Below are 27,529 nucleotides of genomic sequence, written 5' to 3' on the forward strand. Positions count from 1 at the left end.
AGCAAGAGCAAGTATTTTCAACTTCTGAGCTAAAACTGTGCAAAAACCCTTAAAAAGAAGTATGAAGAAGAACAATGAAGCCTGCCCCCAAGAAAGGGCAGAGTGAGGCTGAAAACCTGAGTCAGAAGAATGGCAGAAAAGTAGGAGTGAACAACCTAACAAGTAATTGTTCACTGCAAGTACAGTGGACTCTAATGAAAATGCATATAAAAGAATGCAGGATCAACTAGTTAGTCAGTACAAAAGGGGTGGCATTTTGATTTTCCATAGCTGAGACATAAATGTGCCAACACCATCTCTTCTCTTTCCAATCAAGGTGCAGCAGAGGACTGCAAGCAGGCTATGGCTCACACGTGAGGATTTTTAAACTCAAAAATCCCACATTACATGGTTGCATTCATAAAATTGGCATAAAACCTTAACTAACAAAGGTTTAAAAACACAATATATTTCCTTCCTAAGTCCATTCATTAGAACAAAGTCAAGAGCAGGAGAAAAAAAGGGAAATACAGAATGGATCCTTGATGATTTAAGTGAGAAGTATGAAATGCTGTCAACTACATCTTAGTTGCTTAAAGATATTGCTTTTCAAATTGTTCAGCTTCTGCTTATCTGCTCTCTCCAATCCTGGCAGATACGTAAACTCCTGAAGGCTGCCGAGCTGAAGAAATCTGATTTTTTGGGACCTTAATACTTCAAGATTAAGCAATTTGAAATGCCCAGCCCTCAAGTGCCAGTGCCTAGACCTTTCTGCCAGGGCAGGGACAGGTAGCAGACCTGTCTGTAAAAGGTGCTGGATCTCCTGCAGCAGGTGGTAGGAAAGAGTTGGATTCTTGGTTCCAAGCACAGGCTGCAGGAGACTCACAGTCCACAGCCAAAGAGCCAAAAACTCCCCCCCAGCAGCACACCCAGAAGAGATAGGAGAAATAATGCTGAAGAATGGAGGCTTGTAATGGCAAGGACAGGCAGAAGGAAGAGACTTCTCCCAAAGGCTGAGGTGCCCTTACCAAACTGCTTCGCTGCTCTGCAGACAAAGAGGAAATACCCATCACAGCAGGAAAGATGCTGGAGCTAAGGCAGCCCCATCTACTCCCTTTGCTGCCAGCAGGGGTTTGGGTGCTCAGACCATGGGACTTGCTTCAGAAACCTGGTCTGTGAGGGACTGGGGGATCCATCTGACAGAGAAAAGAAAGGGATCTTTGTCCATAGGCTAGTCTGGATGGTGAAGAGAGTTTTAGACTAAAGTTGTCGGAAGAGGGAAACCGAGGGCTGTGATCTGGAGCAGTCTGGTTGGAGATCTGCAGCCAGCAGTGTTCTCCAAGGGGTCAGTGCTGGGTCTGGTCCTGCAGAACTTGTTAAATGATCTGGATGAAGGGACAGAGTGCTTCCTCAGCAAGTTTGTGGATGATTCAAAACTGGGAGGTGTGGCTAATACATCAAGAGGTTGTGCTACAATTCAGTGAGACTTGGACAGAGAGGAACCTAATGAAATTCATCAAAAGTAAGTGCAGGGTCCTACATCTGGTGAGGTATAATCCACACACCAGCACAGGCTGGGGGCTTACCTGCTGGAAAGCAGCTCTGTGGAGAAGGACCTGGAAGTTCCAGGGGAGCAGTTCCATGCAAGCCAGCAGTGTGTGCCCCTCTGGCCAAGAAGGCCAATAGTATCCTGGGGTGAATTAGCAACAGTGGGGTCACTATCTAGACCTCACAGCCTGGAGGGCCTGCAGTGTGTCCTCTTCTGCAGAAACCCACCTAGACACAAACACATGTAGCCTGCCCTAGGTTCTGTTAGACTAGATGATCTAAAGAGGTCCCTTCCAACCCCACCCATTCTGTGTTTCTGTGAGCAGCTGGAAGCTGCGACAATTTAAGTACAATCCAGTGGAAATAAAAAATAAAAGCATGTTGCAATTATTCAACCATGGAACACTTAGTAAGCTCTCCATGCTGCTATAATTAACAGATAATAGTACACTTAAAACATGAGCACCCACTCCTGCTCAAAAAACCCAATACACAGAAGAAGAAAGAGATTATGTTCTTTGCAGACATGCTGTAAAGAAAAAAAAATTCAAGTTTTCAAAAGTATTCATGTCTTACTGTCTTCAAAATAGAAATGTTTTACACAACTGCATCTTCTTCCTTCACCACAATAGCTGCTACAAATACACTTTAAGACTCAGCTATCCTGTGACCTATAGCTGTTTTCTTCACATCAAAACTATTTCTCACATAGAAGGAATCTCAGCATGATACCATAGAAATTCAATTACACAAACCAAGTACAAAAGCAATTTTTACAATTAAACTAACAAGGTCCTTAGAAAGAGTACATAACCAAAAATCCCCATTAGTCAGAGCCTTTCAGGCAAAATAGAAGGTGGAAAGAAAAAGGAAAAAAGCTATAACTAGGTTTTGGATAAAAGCAACATGTCATACAAATTGCAAATGGTTGAATTACATTACATGTACAAGTGAGTGCATTGTTTCCTAGAAAACCAGCATTTCAAAACACAGGAATATCTAGCTCTGGATTGGACAACCCCCTTTCCATCACAAGAAAATAATACTACATTGCCCAAAGGTACTACCTATTACAAAATGAGATTATTAAGGAAGAACATTCCAGCTGTTGAGAGGTACTGAGCAGTATTAGGGAACAAAACACAACAAAACTCCAAGCACTCACTCAGAGTCATTAAAGTCTTAAACACTGCTTGTTTACCACACACCTCACTCACAGCAACTTTCCAGGAAAGTACTGGAAATAACATTCCGTGCAGCAGAATACTTCAAAGCAGTTTGGATTGCCTTCTGTAATGGGAAACAATGTTCTACTTTCAAGTAGAGCTTTAGGCAAACTAAAAATAAAATAGAAACTAAAAATAACAACATTCCCCTTCACCCTTCCCTTGGTTTGCACGCCAGTTTCAGTCATTTTCAAAACATGCCATAGCACAAAAGCTAAAACACAGAAGTGCACAGGTGCTACGACCACCAAATGCATTCTGAAGATGTTCATGACAGTGAACAATCCAAATTTTGGGTTCGTGGATTCCAGGGTTTTTACATTTAATCAAGTGCTTCTAACCTTATGTTCCATACAAACTTTGGGGTGAGACCAAAAGGAAAAAACCTTAAAATAACTTCAAGTAATTTAATTTTTTGCTGCATTTAGTAGGCCAATAGTAAGGCATTACAAATCTAAAGTTACATTGAATAAATATGTAGTGAACTTAGCTTGACTGATAAAAAAACAAAAACCAAACAAACCTGAAATGTGAGGAGTTCTTATCACTAGGCCCAAAAAAATGCAGATTTTTGTCTTCTATATATAGCTTGAATAAAGGTCTTGCTTTCCAAACTCCAGACACCTCTTGAATGTGAGGCTACAGAAGAATTCAGAGGACACAGCAATATCACACCATGAGCCCTGAACAAGTGTGAAAACTACCACCATAGACTTGATATCAAGTTCCTCACAGACTTTCAGCAGGTGTTATCATATTACACACCCTTAAGCTCAGGCTTGCTGCCAGCAATTTCAGCAAGAGTACATTTTAGAAGTGTATTTATGAACAAGAGTTCATCATAACAGAATCCTAACCTACCATTTTTATTGAGACTTTGCCAACTGGGAAGCACAATGATGATCCAAGTGCATCTCACCTATACTACACTAGCACTGCCCAGTTAGCTACAATACATGAAGTTAATTCTAACTGAAACAAACCCCCCCCCATTACACTGATTTCAGTGAGGTATTTAATTAAAAAAAAAAAGCTAAAATGCACAGAAAATTTTGTCCTAAAAGCTTAATTTCTTATGTGTCTTATGCAATCATGATCCTTTTCAAAGTTAGAACACCACAGAGATGAAAACTAGAGAAAAACCTTAAGACAAAAAAGTGCAGTGCTTTAAAGGTAGTGCTGTCAAGATTTGAACAGCAGTGAAAGCTGCTATGGCCACTACCACTTTTTAAACTTATCTAGATTGGCTTTCTTCATTTTTGACTCAAGTGGAGCATTAAAACAAAAATAAAGATAGCCTGAACAGTTACTTTGCAGTGATTTGCAGGAAAACATGCTTCTAGCTGCAGTCTCAGCAGTTCTACCAGCTTTAAACATGACAACACTCCACAAGTACAGAATATATTCACTTGCAGAAGGGTTGAGCTGAAGATAAATAGCTCACCTGCAGGCAAACCAGGACTTCATTCAGATTCCTTCAAAAACTACTATTAACACCTCCTTCCCACTTCAAGCTCTAGATAAAGCACCTCTGTATTCCTTTTGGGAAAACTTACTTAAACAACTATGACTGTGCAATAGCTGACTGACCTTTGTGGAATGAAATTCCACATTAAGATTTTGAGTTGAAATCAATTCAACAGGAGAAACAGGAATTTCTGTGGAATCTTCATCCCTGCTCCAGTACCATGTGGGTCACTTCAAATGCAGGCTGCTCAGACCTCTGAAGTCTCATGTGTCATTACACAACAAGTTGAAGAGCTTCTGAAACAAACTCATACGTTTTCATTAGCTGTTGGTAAGAAAACCAACAGCTTTGGATAAGCACTTCAAAAACCCCCAAAAACTTACAGACAGGACTAGCCAGAAAGAAACATTTCAGTGACTAGGACTACACTGTATCCCTTACAACCTTTGTTTTCAGTATGCTGGAAGTGACACAGCAACATATTGACACTGTATCTTATTCTACCCCTGGAGAAGCTTTATTCCACACAATATGCCAATGCCACCTAGGAAGAAGAGCTCTTTGCATGCACCCTCCATGCTGCTCACAGGGAAGCTGTTCCAGTGCTCAATCACTCTCTGGGGGAGGAAAACCCTTTCCTAATACCCAACCTAAACAAGCAGCAGGCCTTGAGAAAAGCCCCAAATATGTCTTTACAGGCTACCCTTCCAAATTTGATTTTCATGGCAGACATGCTCAACCACCCATTGGACAAGTCACCACCACACTGTCTGAGCTGATACCGATCCAGAATGTTCATCTCTTTCTCAGAATTACTAAATGAAGAAACAATAGTATGCAAAGCCTTAACTGTATTTTTTCCATGGGAAAAGTTGTTTGGCTTTTTTTTAATGTAGCAAGATCTAGCTCTTTACTACATCTAAAACCAATTTGTATATACAAAAGAAGCTTTTGCCAACTTTTTTTTTTTTTTGACAGCTTTTGTCAGTTCATAATTTTGAGGATTGGAGATTAACAGTGATTAACATATGACAGGACACTGGAGCTGACCTGCAGCTTGGCAGGTTCTCTGTGTGACTCAGCTGCCCTAGTTCATCACTACACAGTGAACAGCACCTCACACCCACAAAGAGCTGGACACACCTGAACCACAGGCTGTCACTCTGTGAAATTCTCCCACAATCCAGCTCAGGACACACACCCAAACAGCTCTGTGACAAACTGTACAGTCCACTGAAACCAATTCAGCAGCAGCAATAGAACTTGAAAATAACTATGGGATGTCTTTCTGTAAAATTCTATAGCATCTGCATTTATCAATGTCATTAAGAATTTTTGTTAAGAATCCAGGACATCCAATTTGTCAAAACCTTTTATTCAACCTATTTCTTTTTGCTGACATAACATCAAAACTCACCTCCCTGCTCAGCAAAGAATGAGCTCTTATTTTTCCCAGTCATTCAAAATGGTAAAAATTCACAGGTAGCCTCCCTCTTGCCTATTTTCTGCTTCTCTCCTGGGGAAATCCACATTTTGTTTTGTCCATAAGAAACAGAAGTGACAAACTTTGACTGCAAAACTGACTTCAGCCTTGCTGGTCATTGCAGTGTAGCCAGTTCACACTACTGGCACCAAAACTAATCTCTGCAAATGGAAAAATCACCCACTGGTCATTTAATGGTCCAGGCATTCTCCTAGCAAAGAGAAAACTTATTTCAGGAGAAGATCAATGCCTACCAGCACAAGGTTCATAGTTCCCAGAGATTCTTGACTGCTTGCTAGTGCAAAGGATTTAGAACACCTACCTATGCAAAGTAGAATCAAGTCACAGTTTAGAAAGTGAAGGTCACTTGTTTGCCTAAGTTGATTTCAAGGGGAAAACAATTAAATCTTAGAGAAACAAATCCTTTTATTGGGTCATTTTATAAGCAAACAAACTAAAGAACAGGCTAGGTAATCTCCTTATTTGCTGTGTTCTCTCATCCCTTTTTGACAAATACAAACAAGCACATCAACTATTCCAGGCAACTGAAATTTACAAAGAACGACACAAAAAAAAAATAGGAAATGCAGTTCTTAAGAAACTATTGACACCAGACATGCTTTCATTCATTTGCTAGAAAAGCCTCCACAGAAGTATATGTATAATCAAGACTCATCCCGCTCTGCTGGCATATTGTCAAATGAAAGAGCACAATTGCATGCAGGTGATCTTGCTGTACTACATTTCTCCTAATTAACTGCCATTCTTCAATTTTGCTGTTTTTTCCAATAATGGGTAAAATAGTGTCACTCATTTTAGGCATTCCCCGTTTTCTTACTCTCTCTGACACTCTATGTTTTGTCTCTAAAACTGAAGTTTGTTTTGTCATAAAGCAAAGAATTACAAAATCACTCAGCACTGTGTTTTTTCAACAGAGAGGCTTTTGTTTAAGCTTACTGAGCTAGAGATGCTTTAATAAAATGCATGTCATGAAACCAGACAAAGATGAATCCATGAGGAAGCTATGATTAACAAGGGTAAGTGGAAAAATTAATCATCTAAGACTACAAACTCACCATGTTTGCATATGTAATAGCAGAGTGAAAGCAAATAGCTTTAACACAGTAACAAAATATGTATGTGGAACACAGACAAAATTTCCATTCTCTTTCCCAATGCCCACATAAGACAAGTCATGGAGGCAGTTTGTCTGCATGCTTCCCTGAGGACCACGGCTCTAGGTTTAGAAAATACAATACCAATGGCAAACAATAGCAAAGAAAAAAACTCAACCTCATTCCTTATCAAATGCTGAATACATAACCAGTGTAAGTATCCAGTCTTTTTTCCAACGTTTACAAGGAATACTTAAGAAAATACCAGGTGTTCTTCTACCACAAATTAACCATCTATAGTCACAAAATAGTTCCCAAGGCAACCATAATTCCCTCAACCAACGCACACCATTCCCTTCCCATTACTCTACATTCTGCTAAGTGAGTGCTCACTGCCTGAGACTCCACACAAACAACTGTGTGCAGCAGATCAGAAGAATGGGCAAGGTACACAAATTAGCAACTCCTACGTGTTAAACTGACACTTGTCAAGTGATACATATATGAGAATTTTATATTACACAGTTGAGGTTTTTGGCTTTGTTTCATTTTTTTACCATGAGAAGATTGCTTAAGCTCATGTTTCCACTGCCATGTTTATAATAGAGGTGCTAGCTGATTTCTTTTTAAGACTGGACAGAGAAAAAAAAAACCAACAAACCAACTTGTCCACATACCAGTTATGAAGACATCCTTCTTCCCTTGGCAAGCTCTGAGTCATTTATGCTTCCATTATAATTTTAAAAGGAAAAGCAAAAGCTAAAAAAACCTTATATGTCAACAAACTGATAATTATACACTAATAAAACAAGCACCTGCTACAATTTTATAGGACTTAGTGTGAGCAATATCCTAGCAATACCTTTATTGCACGGTTACTTCAAATAGCATCATTTGCTACTTTGTGTGTGCATGAGCAGCAGCAGTACTTTCCCTGTATTTCAACTCCTTGTGTGTTCTAAGCCAGCACTACTGCTCAAGGTCTCCTGTCCACCTTCAGCATCTGCCTTTTTGTTTCCATCCGTTTTCCCTCCTTGTGCTAGCAAACATCCAGATGAAGGAGCCAGGCAGGAGCAAAGTCATCCAAAACCAACTGTAGGTTGTCACAAAGCCATTTTCTCTATGCCACTGACACTGGTGTCCAACCCAGGAAGAAAACTAATCCACAAAGTAGTAAACAAATTCTGGTGAGTCAATGTGCTGAGACAGCTCTGTTCAAAGTCTGGGAGCACCAGAGCAGCACCAAGGGATCACACATTAAAGACTTTTCACAGAAACAAGTTTCACCCAAGGAAGACAGACTTCTCGAGTCTGTAACAGAAACTGCTGTTGCTCCAAAGGAATAGAAACCCCAAAACAGTCAGTCCCTAAAAATGGGGATTCTGTATGTACCTAGAACTCGTACAACAGATCAAAGCAGAGCCCAGCACTAAGGGCATACCCCTCATATGGGCAGCAACACGTGCAATAGCAGGATGGCTTCTGAAGGGGAGTGATGCACAAATTAAGGAGCTACCAATCTACATCCAGACCTGGAACATGGGAATCTCTACTTCATGTAGCTTTACACCCCACAACTAATCAAGGGATTATTCTGTTAGTCTCCCTCTTTCTTGTGCAAGAACATTCCTTTCCAGACTTCTAATGACGTCAGGTGAGCAAGCCTAGTCACAGGCTGTACTGAAAGCCACATGCTGCTTATCAGCTTTCTGAGCAACTGAGGAAACCAAGCTATTCAAATATAAGGCCTGGCAAAATAGAAACTTTTGAAACAAGAATTCAAGAAACATTTTCCACTTCTCTTTGGGAGCTCCTGAAACTAAGAATAATAATAAAAAACCCGAAGAATCAGAGTTTATCTCCTAGGTAGTTGCTATGAAGGGGCCCACCACACCCTTGCAGTGCTGTAGTGTACAACCTCTGTAGGACATTAGGATGTGCTTCTCACAGCATGTGAGCACTACCTCTATAACAGGTATGGAGAACAAAAGCACAATCACACCAAGTGACAGATGAGGTACCACAGTTTGTTGCTGAAGCAGAAATCAAAACACAACCCCCCCAATCTACCTTAGTTCTCTCTTAAAACATTTTTCAAACAAGTGTAAGGGAAAGGAACCTAAGGGGCTCTGATGGTTTTTCCAAATCTAAAATAAAAGATAATGTAGTGTATGAGATAACATCTCTAAGGTTGAATTCTGACAGTACTCTTCATCATCACCCTTCTTATGCACCTGTGGTTTGCAGATACTCCACCTGAAAGCATATAAAACTTCTCAAGAATTTAAGAATGACAGAACTGTTCAGAGCCTTTAGTTACAAATGATCTGAGCTGGACATCAAAGTATAAGCAAACCAAACATCAGCAGATAGTTCTTGATATGTAAGCTGAACAAGCAGCCTTGCATAACAAACTGCTGAAGCTTACCCCACCACAACAAGCATGAAGTACTTTTTTATCCCATTAGGGAGGCTGGGCTGTGTTTTCAAACACACTCTCCAGCCTGTAAGATTGTTTGGCCTACAGAGCAATACAACCACACCTCTCTCTCTAGGCTGGTGCAACTCTGTACAAGGCATGTAACTAACATGTAACTCAGTGACAGATATGTAAACTGGATATCTTGACAAATAATAATTTAAAAAGAAAAAAAGACAAGTCTAATGCATTTTATTTTACGAAAAGATTCCACTGACAGAAGAAATATATTCAGCTGATAACCTACTATTCTTCTTGCCTCCAATAAGCCAAAAGCTATTGTGAAGAAGACAGCCACATACTCAAGGATTGAATAACCTGTTTGTTATTGCCAGTCTAATGTAAACATTGCAAAGAACACTCCGAGTTATTTCTCTATATTCAGTATTTCCTACAGTAACCTTAATATATTTCAAGGAACTGTTCAGAAGGATAAAACAAATGAAAGGTGATTTAAATATCTGTCCTTTCCTCACCTGATATCTTAATTCTGAGAGCTTTCCTCCTGATTACAGTATATTCCAGTGGACAGTTTCATGTGCTCTCAGTGCCACCAGGCTTTCCAGAATCCAAATCCTCAATATCAAGCATGACATAATTAGTACATGACATGCTTTGAATTCAAGGCCACAAATAATCAAACACACTCTGAATACTGATACAACTCATAACAAGAAAGATGATGACAAAAAAAGCTAGGACTGTCCCAAAAGATGGTCTGGCTATATTCACCGATTCATTAAGTTTGAAAAGCACCTCTGGAAATGATCCTGTCCTACCTCCCTGACAAGACAAGGCCACTTGGAGCAGGTGACACAGGACACAAACCACGGCGTCTCCACAACCTCCCAGGGCAGCCTGTTCCAGTGCTCTGCCACCCTCAACATAAAGCTCTTCCTTGCGTTGAGGTGAAACTTCTGGTATTTTTGCTTATGGCCATTTATCCATATCCTGTTGCAGAGCACCACTAAAAGCTCTGCCACCATCCTCTTGGCACCTGCTTTTGAGATATTTATATGCATTAGTGACATCAGTCTTCTCTTCTCTAGACTAAACAAGCCCAGCTCCTGCAGTCTCTCCATACAAGAGATGCTCCAGATCCCTTATCGTCTCCGTGGCCTCCCCTGGACCCCCTCCAGGAGTTCCTTGTTTTCCTTGCGCTGAGGAGGCCAGAACCAGACACATTCCCTTGGAGCCGGGGGCTGTCCACGGCCGGGCAGCGCACGCTCAGGCCACAGGTGCGCCCGGGCACCGGCATGAGCCGAGGAAGCGCCGCACCCGCTCGGCGGGGCACAGCCGCAGCGAGCATCCCGCTGACACAGCCGCGGCGTCCTCACCCACCCGGCGCCGTGCCCGGTGCCGCCCCGGTCTTCGCGAACGGCGCATACCGGCGAGCAGCCCGGGCCCCGGAGCCGCCCGACTCGCTGTCCCCGGGCCGGGGCAGCCGGGCCCCGCCAACCCCGGGCCCGGCGCGACGAGCCCCGGCGGCCGCCGGCCCCGCGCGGTGCGGCCGCTCCCCCCGCGCCCTCCCCCGGGCCGGGTCTCACCTGGCGGGAGCGGCCCGGGCCCGTCAGCGCCGGCGGCCGCCGCCGCATTTCGAAAGATCCGCCATTTTCAGCCCGTCACCGCCGCTCCCGCCCCCGCCGCACCTGCCCCCGCCGCCCCGCCCCGGCGCCGCCCCCGAGCCGCGAACCCCAACCCCTTCCGCACCGGCGGGTCCCGCGCAGACCCCGCTCCGAGAGGGAGCCTCGCCCCGCCGCGGGGCCGCCGTGACCCCGCCGCTCTGTCGCGGCTCCGGGCGCAGCTGACCCCGGCGGGGAGCGGCAGGGAGGGGACGCGCCGGGCGGGCACCCCCGCGGCGGAGAGGCGGCCGGGACCGACTGTCCGCGCCATCCCGGGGAGGCCGGCGGGGCCGCCCGGGACCCCGGCCCGCCGCGGGGAGAGCGCCCGGCGATGCCGGGCCTGTTCTTTCCCGGCGGGAGGCGGCTGTCAGCCGTGCCCGCGCCCCCTTCCCTGTCCTCCCGCCGCCGCTTTCCCGCCCCTCGCACTCACCGGGCGGGCGGGCGCGCTTCTTCTTCCTCCGCTAGCGATGCCTCTCGCCGGTGCCGGCGCCCCCCGGGGCCGCTCCCGGCGGCCGCGGCGGCGGCGGCCGCGCCCGCGCCGATCCCGCCGCCGCGTTTGTTCAAAATCACGCGCCCCGCGCCATTCCCCCGCCGCATCCCATAATACCGCGCCGCCCTGGCAACCGCCGGCGCAGCGCCCCGCGCTTCCGGGACCGCCCCTGCCCGCCGTCCGCTTCCGGGGCCGCGCGCGGGCACCACCCGTGGAGGAGGAGGAGGAGGAGGAGGAGGAGGAGGCGGCGGCGGCGGCGGTCCGGCCTCATCCCCCTGGCGGTGTAAATCCCGTGGGCTATCCCCGTGGGATAGCTCCGTGGGATATCCCCCTCCCCGCCCCCGCAACCGGCCGCCCGCGCCCCCTCCCTCCCGCGGCCTGCTTGCTCTCCCCCGTCACGTGACACGACCCCCCCCCCCCCTCCCGCCGGCGCGCGCGGCTCCATGGTGGGAGGAGGTGGCTGCCAAGATGGCGGCGGGCGCGGTGAGGCAGGACTTGGCGCAGCTGATGAACTCCAGCGGCTCCCACAAGGACCTGGCGGGAAAGTGAGTTGCCGGCCGCCTCCCCGCGCTGGGGCGAGGAGGGGTGCGGGCCGCCCGCGGGGTGAGGGGGCGCCGTGAGCTGGGAGGGTGGGTGGGTCGTGTCCAGCGGCCGAGATTTTTCGAATAAAAAGGAGACAGAAAGGTTGCGCTTCATGGTTGTGGTTTTTTTTTTTTTTTTTTTTTTTTTCTTCATTCACGGGCTCCCGCGTGTCCGCTCGGCCCCCCTCAGGGCTCTGCTGGTGTGGCACAGCGAGAGGCCGGGCAGTTTATTCTCCTCTGCCGCCCGTGTATGTGTCAGCGACTCTCTTGTTACTATGAAGAATTATTACCGTTTCCTTACGTGCGTGTTTTGGACAGCAGCCCTTAGGGGCTGAGCTGCTCGTGGCGCGATGTGTCACACAGCTTTTCGCTCCGAGAGCCCAGTCAGATGTGGATCTGTCACCTGGAATTCTTCGACTCCTTGTGTTCTAAGGGGGCTGTGTCACTTCTAGGATTTTCGTGTAAAACCTTGCAAATTTTCCCCTCAAAATGTGGCTTCCACGCGGATGTAGTACCTCATCAGTGTGACACGCGCTGAGGAAAAGTTTCATTAGCTTGCTGAAACAATAAAACAGAACTTGCTATTTTTGGCAGAGTAAACTCTTGAAAACACATGGAGTACACCTGTGTTGGTGTCACGTGGCTGTAACATAATATTTGTCACAACACTTTCTCAGTCACACTGAATGTGGCATTTTGAACGTTTGACTACCTTGATTAATCTGAATCTATGAGCAGTACAGATTTCATTACTTTTTCAATGCGCTATCCTGGGCATATTATTATTATTATTATTATTATTATTATTATTATTATTATTATTATTATTATTATTATTATTTTAAACTTCCAAAACTGCACCTATGTTCTTAGATAACAAAATGATTGAACTCTTGTTATCTGAGAATCTAGTCCCGGGATTTAAGAAGAGCCAAGTACCAATTCCAGGTGAATGTTCATAACACTTGGGAACAAATTGGAGAATTGCTATCTCAAGATATAGAAAATATGAGCAAAAATAGGGCTCTGACACAGAAAGCACACAGAGAGGCAGAAGTTCTTAGTGAAAAAATGTGCGGTTTTTAACCTTTTTAAAATTTATTTATGGACAGGTACCGTCAAATATTGGAAAAAGCCATTCAGCTGTCGGGTGTGGAACAGCTTGAAGCTCTGAAAGCTTTTGTAGAAGCAAGTAAGTGCATAAGTGGTTGTACAGTGAGTGAAGGCCAGAGCTCTCTGGGTTTGTGTGTTTGTATTTCTTAGCTCTACATGAGACTGTGTAAATGCAATGTGCTCTTGTCCTGTTGGAACTCGGACACAACAGGAAGAGGAACCCTCACCACCACACTCAGAAGTGAAGAGGGAATGGATTTGTAAGCTTTGTGGTTATTACAGCTTTCCAACCTGTCAGCAGTGGAAGGTGAAAACAAAGCAGTCCCTCTTGAGTGCTGAAGTTTGTACAGGATGCCAAGTGGTATTTAAACTGACAGCCTCCTTCTTCATCCGTTTGTAAAACTGCCAAGAAATTGTTAGGGTTTGTTTTTTTTTTTTTTTATTGTGTTGTACTGGGTGTTTGGCTTGTTGAACATCTCTGTAAATTATGTCTGCTATAATGTTTTTAAAGTTGAGAATAAGCTTAGTGAGCTTTAGCCCAAACAGGTACTTTGTCCAAGATATTTCAGCAACTGAGAACTATAAATCAAGGTGAAAAATTAATTTATCTGTCAGGGGTTAGAACTCTGGTGACCTCTAGTGTAAACACTTTCTGAAAAAAAAGGAAAACCCACCTTTATAAAAAAAAAAAAAAAGAAAAAAAAATCCCATTCACTTGCATAGTTTTTAAAATTTAAATATTCAAACTTAATGTAAAAGCAAATTATCACCTGTAGTGAAGGCACTGAAAAATTTTGCATCTATTCTGTGTGTTTCTTCTGTGCCTCTCTGAACCAGTGGTGAATGAGAATGTCAGTCTGGTGATCTCACGGCAGCTGCTCACAGATTTCTGTACACATCTTCCAAGTCTCCCTGACAGCACAGCCAAAGAAATTTACCACTTCACCTTGGAAAAGATACAGCCCAGAGTTATTTCATTTGAAGAACAGGTGAGAGATCAGTGGTGAGATGGGTTTTGGCTTGTGGGTTTGGCTTTAGTTTTTCCCCTCCTTGTCTGCTGACTATTTCAAGCCTTTCAAAAAGCTGCTCAAAACAGATATTTCTACCTAGAGTCCGGTTTTTCAGGAAAACCTGAGCTAAATGCAGAGAGCACTTAGGACTGTGCAAAGATTACAGACTGTCACTTCATCATGGTGATGGACATGTGATTCCTCTGCTTCCAGTAATTGGCTTGTTAAAATGAAACAGTCCTTGAGCTGCTGGAGGTGTCTGGAGAGACAGGCTGCTACTCACTGTATTGCCTTTTAGCTGAGTAGTAGAACAGACAGGTGGTGTGAAGAGCATGCACCTTGAAAAATAGCTTTTGTTTCAAAATAATTAAATTTTCTCTGTGTGTTTATTTTAGCCATAATCATTTTACCAGGAGAAAATATTTTCTTGGAATCCAATTCTGCTTAGCTACTGAATATGCTGCTTTGCTTTTCCAGTTCAATTCTGTGTTTTGTTGTCCAAATGCATAGTATCATCTGAGAGTTCTTAGAGAAGTTGTTTATATAAAAAGGCCTTAGGATCTAGTATTGGAGGAGAAAGTCAAGGCAGTTTCTGCCATGATTATTTGCTTCTCTCTATCTTTTTTTAAGCAGCTTTTACTCTGAGCTAAACATGCTTGCAGGTATGTCATCATGATTATGCAGAAATTAAATCCAGTACATCAGATGATTTCTTTTTTTTTACCCACACTTCCAGTTAAAAACCCAGGTTGTAAGCACTAATACTTTACCTGCTGACAGCTGCTCTCCAAAGCAGAAGTTCCTTCATTAGGATCTAATCACAGATCACCTCATTCCTACCTCACAGGCATGATGTGAGATGTAACTGCAAGAAATGGCTTGTGATTCTTGGTGCTCCAGTTCTTGAAAGATTTGTTTCATCTTTTTAAAAGCTTTATAAATGATGGTTACTTTTGCTGTTGATTTTATTGTCTTTCAGGTGGCTTCAATAAGGCAACATCTTGCATCGATCTATGAGAAAGAAGAAGACTGGAGAAACGCAGCACAAGTGTTAGTGGGGATCCCTTTGGAAACAGGGCAAAAGTAGGTTACACCCAGTTCTGTGGTGTTAGCTGTACCTGCTCTCTCTGTACTGAACTAGACCTGCAAGTGAGAATTTTGGGGTTTGCTGCACCAGAAGTTACCCACTATTAATTATTCTTGTTGATAAACAAGTTCTTTTTAATAGTATTTTGCAGTAGTGTTTCTAAAGTTGCTGAAAGTTCCTTGGAAGGTGGCAGTTTTTCAATGTGTTCACCTTCTCAGTTCAAAATGAAGACGTAGTTTGAAATTGGATTTGGATATTAACAAATGCAGTTGGGGATTCTTTTGTGTGTTTCTGAGCTGGGGTTTGTTTTAGTTTGGTTTGCTTAGGTTTTTTAGGTGTAGAACTGTTGCAGTTAGTTTTCTCTGGCAGTCCTTTCCCCTTTCTTATTGTGCACCTAGAAGGAATTGCTGTGGGTTTTGCCTATTTTTAGCACTTATTTGTTGCACTGCAAGGTTGATTCTTAACTCAAGTGGCTCACCACTGGTGGCAAACTTCCAGTCCACAAAAAACTGATCATGAGAGTGTACATTTGTCTCTTGGTGGACAGCATTATTTCTGCTGGTGTTTGCAGGAGCCAGTTCTGTAGTAGCATTCGTCTCAAATTTCCTTACTCTGTACAGAAAGCACTAATTTGGCAGTAGGGAAGAAGAAAGCAGGGTAAAGCAAATGTTGCCAAGTGCTTAAGAATCATAACAAATGTTAGAGCAGCTAAGAGCAAAGGTAGTTCTGGAACAACTCTGAGCACTTGCTTTTTTCTTTCCTCTACAGGCAGTACAATGTGGATTATAAACTTGAGACCTACCTGAAAATTGCCAGGCTGTATTTGGAGGATGATGACCCAGTTCAAGCAGAAGCTTACATCAATCGAGCTTCCCTGCTTCAGAATGAATCAACTAATGAACAGCTGCAAATCCATTATAAGGTTGTCTAACCTGCTTTATTGCTTTCTTTTTCTAAAGGGAGACAATGCGCTGCCACTAAAACTTTCATCATGAGAAAAGAGACAAAGGGAAAAGCTATATGGTTTGGGGAGCTTGAGAGACACATCTTAGCAGTTATTAAACAACTCATTCCTTACCATTTGGAGATAAGTCTGTAATGGTTCCTTAAATGCCAGCTTTACTGATAGAAAATAAAAACTAGGCTAAAAAATCTCAAGTATTGTTGAAAATATTGCCTCCCCCTTTGTCTATAAATCTAAGCGGGGGAAAAAATTGCATCCAGTATTAGAGACAGTAGTAGTCCCCCCACCCCCTAGTAATTAAATAATAAGTCCCATATATAAAGGTAGCTCAAAGTCTTAAGTAGTAAATTAACTGCTGACATTCCTGCTTTTTTGTGGGTTTACTGTGTACGTAGTTCATACACAAACTTCTCAAACCATTTTAGTAACTGATGAGCATTAATTACTACAGTGTAAGGGAATTGGTCAAGTGTGGAGGTGTTTAAAATTCTGTGACACAAAGCAGATGTGCCACAAGCAGTAACTCAGCGTTTGGTGGTTTTTGTTTGTTGGATTTCCCTTTCCTTTTTCCCTCATTCCATATAAAGTTTCGAAGTGTGCACTCAGTTGAAAGTGTAAATATTTTCTGTGAATTTTAGAAAAGCACAAAGGAAGGAAGAAATATCAGGTGGTGTTCCCATGCTGAACGGGAAAAGCAAATACTTGAAACATAAATTGCTGTCTAAGTGGTAGTTGTCAGTGCCAGTAGTGAAGGGGAAACACAAGTACAGTATCAACTGTACAATATTTCAATTACTTAGGCTCAATACTTGGCTTTTCAACATTTGGAATGTTTAACATGTGAACAGTGGTGGGAAATGTCCTTTCAATTGATTTCTCTGATACTTTAGCAAGGACTTGTCAAGTCAAGCTAATTCTTTGAAGGCACACATTTCCCTAGGAAGCAGAAGAGCAATATTTATGGGAGCTATCACTTGACAGTGTGCAATTTTTACACAGCTGTATTATGCAGCCACCTCTGCTGCTTTTCTTTTTCTGAGCTATCCTTCCTTTCTAGGTTTGCTATGCTCGAGTACTCGACTACAGAAGGAAGTTCATTGAGGCTGCCCAAAGGTACAACGAGCTGTCCTACAAGAGCATCGTCCATGAGACTGAGCGGCTGGAGGCATTGAAACACGCATTGCATTGTACTATTTTGGCATCAGCAGGTAAAATACACCTCACATTTTTGTGCAAAAGGTATTTCCCCTGAAACAAGTCAGCTGGTGTATTACTTGTATGACTAAGATTTGCTGAGGAATCCAAAGTTGTGAACACGTTGTCGGAATTACATGTTGGCAAAGCTCAGAGTTGGATTAGTTCAGTGGCTTTGCCTTTGAACTGAACACAACCAAATTCCTTCTTCAATAGAGCTTTGTTGGCTGTAATTTGCATGCATTGGGGAAAAAAGGTAACTTCCTGCTGTTTACCTCTCAGTACTCAGTGTTTTGGTGCTCAGTTATGAGAATCCTCTTGACTTTCCTAGGACAACAGCGTTCCCGCATGCTTGCTACTCTCTTCAAGGATGAGAGATGCCAGCAGCTTGCAGCCTATGGGATCTTGGAGAAAATGTATCTCGACAGAATTATCCGCGGAAATCAACTGCAAGAGTTTGCAGCTATGCTAATGCCTCACCAGAAAGCAACTACAGCTGATGGTACACACTTCTCTAAAACCTTGTAATGCTAGGTGTTCATCCATGGGAGTTAGAATTCCCAAATCAGTCAAGAAGTGTCATGGAGAAGAATTTATTATTGCTTATATCATCATTTAAGAAATATTTTTCAGCATGTATAGTTAGATAGTAAGGCTTTTTAGATATCATTCATCTTTCTGCTTTGCCATTAAGGTTTTCAAATACTCTTCTGGAAGATAACTTGTCACATTTTCTTTCCCTGTCCATGTGCAGTCCTCTTCACTGACAACTTTGCAGTGTTTGTGATGGAGTCTCTGTCCTCGCGAGCTTCTCAGGCGCTGTTGAGAGTAGGGAAGTAGGGTGCCTAGAAACCCGTGACATGCATGCAGGCCATAAATGGTCTGTACTGATGATACATTTATTGGAACTGCTTCCTGACTTGACAGGAAGGTGACATAGTGAGGGGATGGTTTGGATCTCACACACGTCTCCACTGACATGACACTAAGTCCTGAACATCTGAACAGTCAGAAAAAATGTCAGGTAATGACTGAGCTGGTATCCTAAACACACTGGTCTCAGTTTTCTAGCTTGGAAGAATATAAAAGTGGAAAAATATGTAAGTGTGAAATACCTCTGAATCAGGAAAATCTTCCTAGTGAAAATAGTTGTTGATTAAGGAAAAATAAGTAAGCGCATACTTGCAGAAGTGAAAACTGTGTTAAAGGTACTCGCTAGCAATATGCTACATTCCTTCCCTTGGTGACTTTGTTGTTTATTTATAACCTGTACTGTTTGTCCCTAAAGAATGCAGGTTAGCTGGTGTTTAATAATGTGCTTATCTTCAGCTAGAAGTTAAGGGGCAAATGAGTTATACTGTTGAAAAGTGTTCAGTCGAGGAGAGAGACATCAGATAAGGGTTTATCACAAGCAGAGTAAGAGAGAGGTTAATTGTACCCCTAAAAGCCATAATGAATAATAAGAAAATCCCCAATAGTCTTTCCGTTTGTCAAGCTAAGATCACAAGAGGTCAAACCCCCTCAATTCAGACAATTAGTCTTGTAGCAAGGACTCCACTTGCTTAGTCTAGAAATTAAATGAAAGGTTTATCTGTTTTAAAATCAGCCATGTGCCATCCATTTGTTTCTGTCTGCTGTCTCTGGGCAGCTTAACAGTGATCCAAGGCAGATGCATCTGGACCTTCCTAACATGTAGCACTTCAGAAAAAGAAAGAGAAGCATTTTTTCATTTGCTGTACTATATAAACCAATATTTCAATCTTATAGTAATGTTTTGGGGTTTTTTTTTCCTCATCTAACCCTAAAGGTTCCAGTATTCTGGACAGAGCTGTTATTGAACACAACTTACTATCTGCAAGCAAACTTTACAACAACATTACCTTTGAAGAGCTTGGAGCATTACTAGAGATCCCTGCAGCCAAGGTATCCATTTCCTACCTTTTTTTTTTTTTTTTTTTTTTTTTTAAGACAAGGAGCATGAATGGCATGAGAAAATATCTGTGGTAAATATTAGGAAAAATAGTCAAATATTAGGGAATAAATAAATATTCCATGTTACCAGGAAGGTTAAGTATCCAGCACATCTTATGAGAATGGGAGTGGCATAATGTGGAACGAACAACAGTGGAGTTAGATGCCACTGATTGTTTGTCTAATCATTTAATGAGTGCTCTCTGTAAGTTCCTTCCCCCCCTGTACATGGACCTGGTTAAAAACCCATAAGACTGTTAAGTCTGAATAATTTCTAACTTTTCTGAGAATGGACTCAGTTTCTGACATCTTTCCTTGTTATTCTAGGCAGAGAAGATCGCTTCTCAGATGATAACTGAGGGTCGCATGAACGGCTTTATTGATCAGATTGATGGAATTGTTCACTTTGAGAGTAAGTGCAGCCACAGTATAATTTATTTTTTTAGCACCTTTCAGAGTGAGCTTTTTGAGGTGGTCCCTGCCAGGATAAGGAAATTAAGTTTATGAATAATCCCTTCTCCCTGAAGTGAGCTTGCTCATCCTGCTGTAGCCAGGAGGTGGCAGAGTTGGCCATAAAGACAACCTTTGACAGTTCATCCACTCCCTGCAGAGGTCTTTGCAGCCTCCTACCCACAGCAAAGAGTGAATTTATTCCATCAGTCTCTTTCTAGAAGACCTGGTTCACTTGGAAGTTCTCTGTTCCAATCTGCTTCAACGCAGGAGTTAGGCTTGTAACAGGCAGCCAAAATAATTGCAGCTTTTGAGTACAGAAGTGATCCTGGTGTCACTGCAAGGAAAGCTTCCTCTGTGAGCTAGGTGAGGGCAGTGGCAAAAGGACAGGTTGCAGTTGACAAGGCAAGGGAATTGCTAAGACTTACTTTGTTTAGTATTGGTTGCTTTTTCTTCTCTTTGCAGCTCGTGAAGCTTTGCCAACTTGGGACAAGCAGATTCAGTCCCTGTGTTTCCAGGTGAACAACCTTCTGGAGAAGATCAGTCAGACAGCCCCGGAGTGGACAGCGCAAGCCATGGAGGCCCAGATGGCTCAGTGACCATGCCCCACTGTCCCAGTGGAGCCAGTCACCTGCCTGCTGTGCTGGCAGGGGGAGCTGAGAGGGACTGGGAAACAAACAAAACACTGTCTTCACTTCCCCATCTTCTGCTTTCACTACGGCTTAGGACACAGCTAGCTGATCCCATGTTTGGTGTGACAGGCTCCCAGTTCTCTGAGCTTAGATTGATGCTCTTGCTGCCTCTGCGTTGCACTCTGCTCTGTGGTTTTCCTTTTAAAGAAGCTGTAATGTCTGCAGCAAGCTTTAGGTTTGCTTTATTTAATTTTATTTTTTTTTTCACTGTATCGCTATAGCTTTGTAGCCCATTACTTCTTATGATGCGTGTTCTGCTGTGAAAATAGAAGCACCATGTTTCTTTTAGTTGTAATTATTCTAATAAAGGCTGAGATAAGCCACTTGGTTTAAGTGTTGTAAGGACCTGTGGTTTTGTTTTCATTTTTGTTCTTAAACAGTAACTTGAAATAAAACACATTTTTGTAATTGCATTTTCAGCTCCTAGAAATGTTAAATTAAATCCTTTTTTTTTTTTCTTTCTTTGCTTATGAAATGCAAGTCAAGGTGTCATGTGATAAGCAGGACTAACTTGAAATGCTTATGCACAGCAATGAAGACTGATTTTTATCAGTCTGGAGTTCAGCACTCTTTACCCATCCTTGCTTTGCCAGATACACACATTTAAAAAACATGACAAATATTTTGGTCTTCAGAGGCTTCTATGCTTGGTTATCTCCAGTCTGTTGGAAACTCCATCCACTCAATTATGCACTCAGTTGCATATCTAGCTCCATACCTTGGATCCATCATATTTTTCAGTTCTTTAATGGCTAAGAGAAACAAATCCAAGTTGGCTGACAAGGCAAACATCCCTGAAGAAAGGAATTAATAAGTTTCAGGATGTCAAGCACAGCAGAAACTACTTGCTGTTAAATCAAAATCTTTAAACAGGAATGAGCAGCATGCACACTTCCTATCCTTACACTTGTCATTGTAAAGAAGTGCCTTGTTTCAAGGTGTGTTGACACTACTACTCAGTAATAAACTGTCTGGTGAGTATAGACCCAATTATGATGTTCTTCTTTGCTGTGCAAGTGCTGCACATCTTAGTACAGCATCATCATAAAAGTAAGAGCAAAGTGATGACATAAATGGTGAGAGTAGGCTGAAGGGTATTTTGACCACCAATTTCCAAGGGAAATTACTTGTAACTTGTTCAAAGTGGTACTGGCTGAGAATTTCCTCTCCTTTCAAGAGAAATGCTGACATAGTCACTATTAGTTTGGAGCCTGTTGTTTTTCTTTTTGCTTGTGCTCTGACTTCTGCACAGAGCTCTTCTCCTGGAGCATGCCCTTTGCAGATGGGCCATGTATGCCATTCATATACATTCCCATTTAGGTTATTTGCTGCTTCAGTCTGGTACTTTAAGGAGAAGCCTGTCCTGAAAAGCCATAGGGGTGTGTGTTCACAGCTGTTTTGTGGACCTTTTCTCCCTGTGGGCCAGGACAGACTTCTGGAAAGCAGTAAACAGTTCTACTGAACCATTTCTGAAAGGACAGACCTGAAGTGGCCAACTCAAGCCTCAAAACCAAGATGACCTTTGGTGATGCATATTTCAAGCCACAGACTGATTTATCTGATGGCCCTGACAGCATTCCCAGATCTAACCTGGGAATGCCGTGGCGAGCCAGGGACAGGTGAGGGAAGCAGAGCCACTTCCAGCAAGGGACAGAACTTGTAGCCTTGACACATGCAGCATTTGGGGTATGGAATGCAACAGGAATGCTATGGAAAGAGTGTAATTTTCACATCAGCAGGGAAGACCTAATTTATTAGAGTACAGTTACCTGCAGATATTGCCGTAATCCATTGCCCAGCCCACGCTGGAGGCATTACAGAAACCAGTAAAGGGAATGGCTCGGAGCACCTGGTCCAATATGTTATATATATGCAAAGAGCTTGAAGAGTGGAGAAAGCATGCTCAGTGGTATCAGTCCAGCCCACTGGAGACACAGGTATGTGCTATACAGCCTGGACTTGGAAGCATTAATGAACGTTTTCTCACAAATCTCCAAATAGGAACATAAATGGCAGAGACACTGTCTTACTTTGTTCTTATTCTGCAGTTGACAGTTTTAGGTAAGGAAAACTGGATCCACCATTCTCACATTAGAAGAGTAGTTAAATGATCTACTAGTTGACCAACAGTGACTTTCGAGACTCCTCCATGATTTTATATAGCTGATCATTACCACTCCATGGCAATCTCGTTGGCCTTAATTCTATTACATTTGTTACTTGTAAGGGCAGTGGTTCAATACTTTGAGGATCCAGAAGAGTGGCACATTGCTGTGGGAAACCTGTGTGAGCGTGGGGGAGCCCAGCGGGGCACCCACCGGCTCGCTGGAGCTGCCCGCTGAGAAGGGGCCTCGGTGCCAGCAGTGAGATCCCCGGAGCGGTGGGAGTGTGTGGCTGCCAGAGCGGCTCCTGAGCGGTCAGACGGGGAAGTTGCCTTAACACACGTGCGTACAGAGCAGTGCCAACCCCTCCGAGCGCCTTCCCCACCCGGGAATCCTCCCCGCTTCAGCCGGGATCCAGAGGCAGCAGCTCCCCGCTAGATGGAGAGCCAAGCGCACAGAACGGCGCGGAGCCCGCAGCGCCCGCGGAACGGCAGCGCATTCCCGCTTTCCTTCTGTGATTAAACTCCGCTCATCCCTAGCGAGCACAGGAGAACAAGTGACTTGGCCTCTGGGCTCTGTAGATTTGTGAGCCTTTAGCTGCATTCAGAGCAGCTTACAGAGCTTGTTTCCATATGCAGGGCTTAGGTTGCTCTTCTTGACTTCAACTAGCTGTCCCCTGGTACCAGAAAGTTTTCCCTTCACCCAAGCTAAAAAATGACAAAAGGAGAACTTTGCTCAGAGTAAGGGAGTAAAAATTACCACAGGGCCTCACAGGATGATCAAAACAACACATAAAATGTTTTTAAGTATAATGTGGGACTGAATTTGGGATAAGGTCTTGGTATTATAACAATTAAAAAAAATCTTAGTACAATGAGCTACATTTATGTAGAAATGTTTAGTTTTCTTTCTATGAAGAAACCTGGAAATAATGTAAGTCATCTGTTAGGGGGACAACACCCATGCAAATCCATTTCCTTTTTTTTTGTTTAAGGCTTAGGGACTTTACAGATGATAAATGACTTCTCTATGAAAGCATGTTTTTATTCTTTGTGGTAGTCCTATTTTAACTTTGCTATTCATTGCAAAAGATAATCCAAAAGCAAAGAAGTTTACCAGACTAAGAGCATTAGACTGAAAAGCAGGGGGGTCAGCCTAGGTTCATAGTGAGTGCACAGTATTCATTTTGTTGCAACATTGTAAACTTGAAATTACGACTTTTGAGGGAAGGGATGCCACCCAGAGGCACCTTGACAGGCTTCAGAGGTGGGGCTGTGTGAGCCCTGAAGCTCAAGTTCAACAAAGCCCAGTGCAAGATCCTGCAGGCGGGCTGAGGCAATCCCGAGCACAAATACAGGCTGGGCAGAGAACGAGCAGCCCTGAGGACAAGGACTTGGGGGGGTGTTCGTGGATAAGCAGCTCAAGATGACCTGGCAACGTGTGCCCACAGCCCAGAAAGCCAAATGTGTCCTGGGCTGCATCCAGAGCAGGGAGAGGGAGGGGATTCTGCCCCTCTGCTCTGCTCTGCTCTAGTGAGACCCCACTCAGAATGCTGTGTCCAGTCCTGGAGTACCCCAGGGCTAATGGCTTTAAATTGAAAGAGAGCAGGCATAGATTAGATATTAGGAAGAAATTCCCTACTGTGAGGCTGGTGAGACACTGGCACAGGTTGCCCAGGGAGGTTGTGGATGTCCCAGCCCTAGAAATGTTCAAGGCCAGCTTAGAAGGGGCTTTGAGCAACCTGTTCTGGGGGCAGGTGTTCCTGCCCGTGGCAGAAGGATTGGAACTAGATCAGTTACAATGCTGTAAATCAAGTAATTGGTATATTTTCAGAGCATAGCATGTGTGGATTGTTTGGGGCAAGGATTGAGGAAAACACATATTATCAGTTACCTCACAGCTTTGGGTGAGTCCTAGCACGATTATGTCTTTGTTGCCTTTCAAATGCTGCAGTCATCGTTGTAACTTCCATATTTCAGGGTATATAATGCTTCCATTATTGCCTGTATGATGCTTTGTTTCTGGGTACAAAACACTTCCCAGCTGCTGTGACTTTGCTTTCAAAACAGGCACTGTTGTTGCACACCTGATCACCATTAAAGCCCCATGTAACAATTGGCACTGATGGTTTCAGAGGGTTTTTAAGAACCAGGAAGGAGAGAAACTCCTTTCTCCAGCACAGTCTGTCTAGCTGGTCTCTACTAGGTGTGAAGAGTCCCGAGGTACTGCTCTGACTAAAAAGTTAGAGGAAAATGATGAGGTATGTGAAGTACTTTGTAACTATTTCACATGGTCAAAGTCCATGAGCAGCTGTAATATTGTGATCTGAGGAATAGTCACTTTCTCCAGTTGCTACTGCTTTGCCTTGTACATTTCTGTTGGATGTGGCATTTTGTTGTGACTCTGCATAGCTTGTGGCATTATAGGCAGCATCATGGCTAGGTTTGTGCCCTTTGAATTAGCATGCTTATTATCTGAAAATAGACAATTGTCATGATATTTTTCTACTTTTCAGTAATGGCTAAAACCAGAGAGGAGTAGTCAGAGAATCTTTCAAATTCTCATAGTCTTTGTAAGATGCCTTGTAACTTGAATGTGTTCCGAGCCTGTGCTATTTCCATTGTTGTCATTTTTTTGAAGGGCTGGGACTCCAGATCTGCCTTTGTAAGCCTCCTTTACCAGCAGCTCGTCAATGGCTTTGATCTGTGGGGTTTTGCTAATGGAGCTCAATACCTGCTCCCCTGACCTGAGGGCATCTTCTCTGATCAAATGCTTTTTCGTTCCATGCAGAATAAAGATTACCAGCCAGGGGAGGATTAGCAGAGAGGGCAAGATCATGAATTTCCTGGGGGCTGTTGGGGAATTCAAGATGCACACCCAGCTGGTGGGGCTGATACAGTATGCATGACCTAAGGTGTATTTGTACTCTGGGGGAAACTGAAGACCCAAGACAGGATCATAAGGATCTTTTGTTGTCACTTGCAAAAGTTGCTGCAACTATCACAGTGAAAGAATATCTATTCCAGATTTACATTGAATTTTTATGTGTGGCTTTTAGCTGGAATTTGCCTTTGTATTGTAAGTGCTGTTTCTCCTCTTTGTGGCAGATGTGAAGAGATAAACAGATGGGAGTTGATCACTGGACTAGGAGCTCACATTAGTTTAGGGCTCATCCATAGGCTGGCTATTCTGTCAGTATTCCCAGGGAAAATATGTCAAAACAGAAATGTGATTCACTTAATAAAGAACTACAGGATGGGAATGTATTAGTGCAGGTCAATATGACTTAAAGGGAAACAGGTGCTGGCAAACAAGCTAAGTAGGGTTGAAAAAAGTAATTGTGCAGGGGACAAGAGGTACCCAGCTTCACAGGTGCTTGTGATTTGCAAGAATTGGCTGTTCAGAGCTGATAGGATGAGAGTTAACAAACTGATGTCATTCTAGCTGTTGAAGAAGGAATCCTTGTCAGCTGGGAGTTTTTGTTAGAGACAGACTCAGTTCAGCATTTCTGTTTGCAGTCTGCAAGTAAATAGCTAATAGAATGATGTTTGTGGGTGCTGTGTTACAGTGAAGGCACAGATTGGTAAGGCAGTCTGGGTGGAGGGGAGTTATTAATTCAAAACAGAGCTTGAAATGGCTGCATGCAAATTAGACACACAGGTGTGTCAGTATTTCATTGCTTTTTGTGTTGCACATTGGTACTGGATTAAGCCATTAAGAGAAATAAGCCTGGAGTATTTGTACATCTTTTTAAAGCTGTGTTAAAACAAATGGTCAACAGTAAAGTGTGGTCAGACTGATTTTAGAAAAGGTGAATTTTTTTTTAGGGAAGACCTGAAGAATTTAGCCTGTTGAGTTCTCTCAGAAGCCCCTGGAGTGACTAACTATCCATTTTCTTCCATGCAAAGCATATTCACTGAACTAGGGTGAGAGATGCAGTAAGAAATGGGTAAAAAATGAAAATATGTAACTGCAGTGATGAAACAAAGCAGAAGTTCCTCAGAGCAGGAATTAAGCTCTGGAACTAACTGTCAAAGGGCAAGGGTAGGTTTCCACTGCTTTGCTGTCTTGAAATCCAGAATGGCTGCCTGGCTGGCAAGTGGCTTGGTCAGTCAGTACTTGTGGCAGCACATTTCTCTCTCTCTCAGGGTTTTTCATAGAGGTGCACAGAGAGGAAGAAAGAGAAAACCATTTCTATTTCTGCTCCTTGTTTTTCCCATGTGGAATGTGTTTGGAGAATTGTTTACCTGGGGTGATTGCTTGATTGGATTCTGGTGAGGATTGTTTGAGCCTGATGGCCAATCCAACCCACCTGTGTCTGGACTCTCGGCAGAGTTGTTAGAGATGATAGAACAAATAGGTTTGTAGTTTTAGTATCTTCCTTTATATGGTATATTAATTTATTTTAGCATAGTTATAATAAAGAAATCATTCAGCCTTCTGAATTGGAGTCAGATGTCATCATTTCTTCTCACTGGGTTTGCCTGCATTTGCAACAATACTGGCTGAGTTTAGTCCAAAGGCAACAGTGCAATTTAAGGGTCTGACCTACAGGAGGTCAGACACTGTGACCTAATGGTCTGTTCAAGCCTGAAGCTGTTTCAATCTGTGAAGTGATTTGAAGGTGAAAAGACTTGTACCTTACCCAATTCTGCACAGCAGCCATGCTGTAGCCTTTAATTGTTTTTATTCTGTGATGCTTGTATTTGAGGCAGAACTGCATCAGAAATTCATGGCCAGACAACAAAGCAATCAAATGCATCAAACAATAACTGCACTAACTTCTGGGTCTGAGTGGAAGGGTACATTCTGTTTTCCAATAAGGTAATCACATTTCATCTGACAGTTTGACTTTAACTAACGAAATACTTATTTAAATTCCTTGATCAGAAAGTGAGATGCTAGAGGATATATTGCCACATGTGAAGTGCTCTGCTGTTGCTTGCCCTAGTCAA

The 27,529-nt window shown here is 43.3% G+C and overlaps 2 protein-coding genes across 6 annotated transcripts in view; one reads left to right on the forward strand and one right to left on the reverse strand.

The window, feature by feature from the left end:
• Nucleotides 1-11,421, reverse strand: part of LIN54 (lin-54 DREAM MuvB core complex component) — a 39,728-nt gene extending 28,307 nt beyond the window's left edge. For 3 of the 5 annotated variants that reach the window (XM_053941790.1, XM_053941789.1, XM_053941787.1), the window contains exon 1: nt 11,351-11,421. The gene's annotated coding sequence lies outside the window, so the exon portion shown is untranslated. Of the gene's footprint in view, nt 1-2,735; nt 2,758-3,276; nt 3,311-11,350 lie in introns of those variants that run through there. The other 2 variants (XM_053941791.1, XM_053941788.1) reach the window with 2 other exon arrangements.
• A 365-nt stretch (nt 11,422-11,786) lies between these two features.
• Nucleotides 11,787-20,805, forward strand: COPS4 (COP9 signalosome subunit 4). Its single transcript, XM_053941807.1, has 10 exons — nt 11,787-11,955; nt 13,104-13,183; nt 13,942-14,093; nt 15,094-15,197; nt 15,970-16,123; nt 17,223-17,373; nt 17,691-17,861; nt 19,167-19,282; nt 19,658-19,742; nt 20,246-20,805. Exons 1-10 carry the CDS (start codon nt 11,879-11,881, stop codon nt 20,377-20,379), a joined length of 1,224 nt encoding a protein of 407 aa, XP_053797782.1. The 5' UTR covers nt 11,787-11,878; the 3' UTR covers nt 20,380-20,805.
• Nucleotides 20,806-27,529: the final 6,724 nt, after the last annotated feature.

This window comes from Vidua chalybeata, chromosome 4, assembly GCF_026979565.1.
Source record: "Vidua chalybeata isolate OUT-0048 chromosome 4, bVidCha1 merged haplotype, whole genome shotgun sequence".
NCBI classification, from domain to species: Eukaryota; Metazoa; Chordata; class Aves; order Passeriformes; family Viduidae; genus Vidua; species Vidua chalybeata.

Bases quoted from the DNA above. Each gene is read 5' to 3' on its own strand.
- COPS4 (XM_053941807.1), top strand. From the start codon at position 11,879: ATGGCGGCGGGCGCGGTGAGGCAGGACTTGGCGCAGCTGATGAACTCC. The intron at 15,198-15,969 runs GTAGGTTACACC...TTTCCTCTACAG, and splicing joins CCTTTGGAAACAGGGCAAAA to GCAGTACAATGTGGATTATA. The intron at 17,862-19,166 runs GTACACACTTCT...CTAACCCTAAAG, and splicing joins GAAAGCAACTACAGCTGATG to GTTCCAGTATTCTGGACAGA.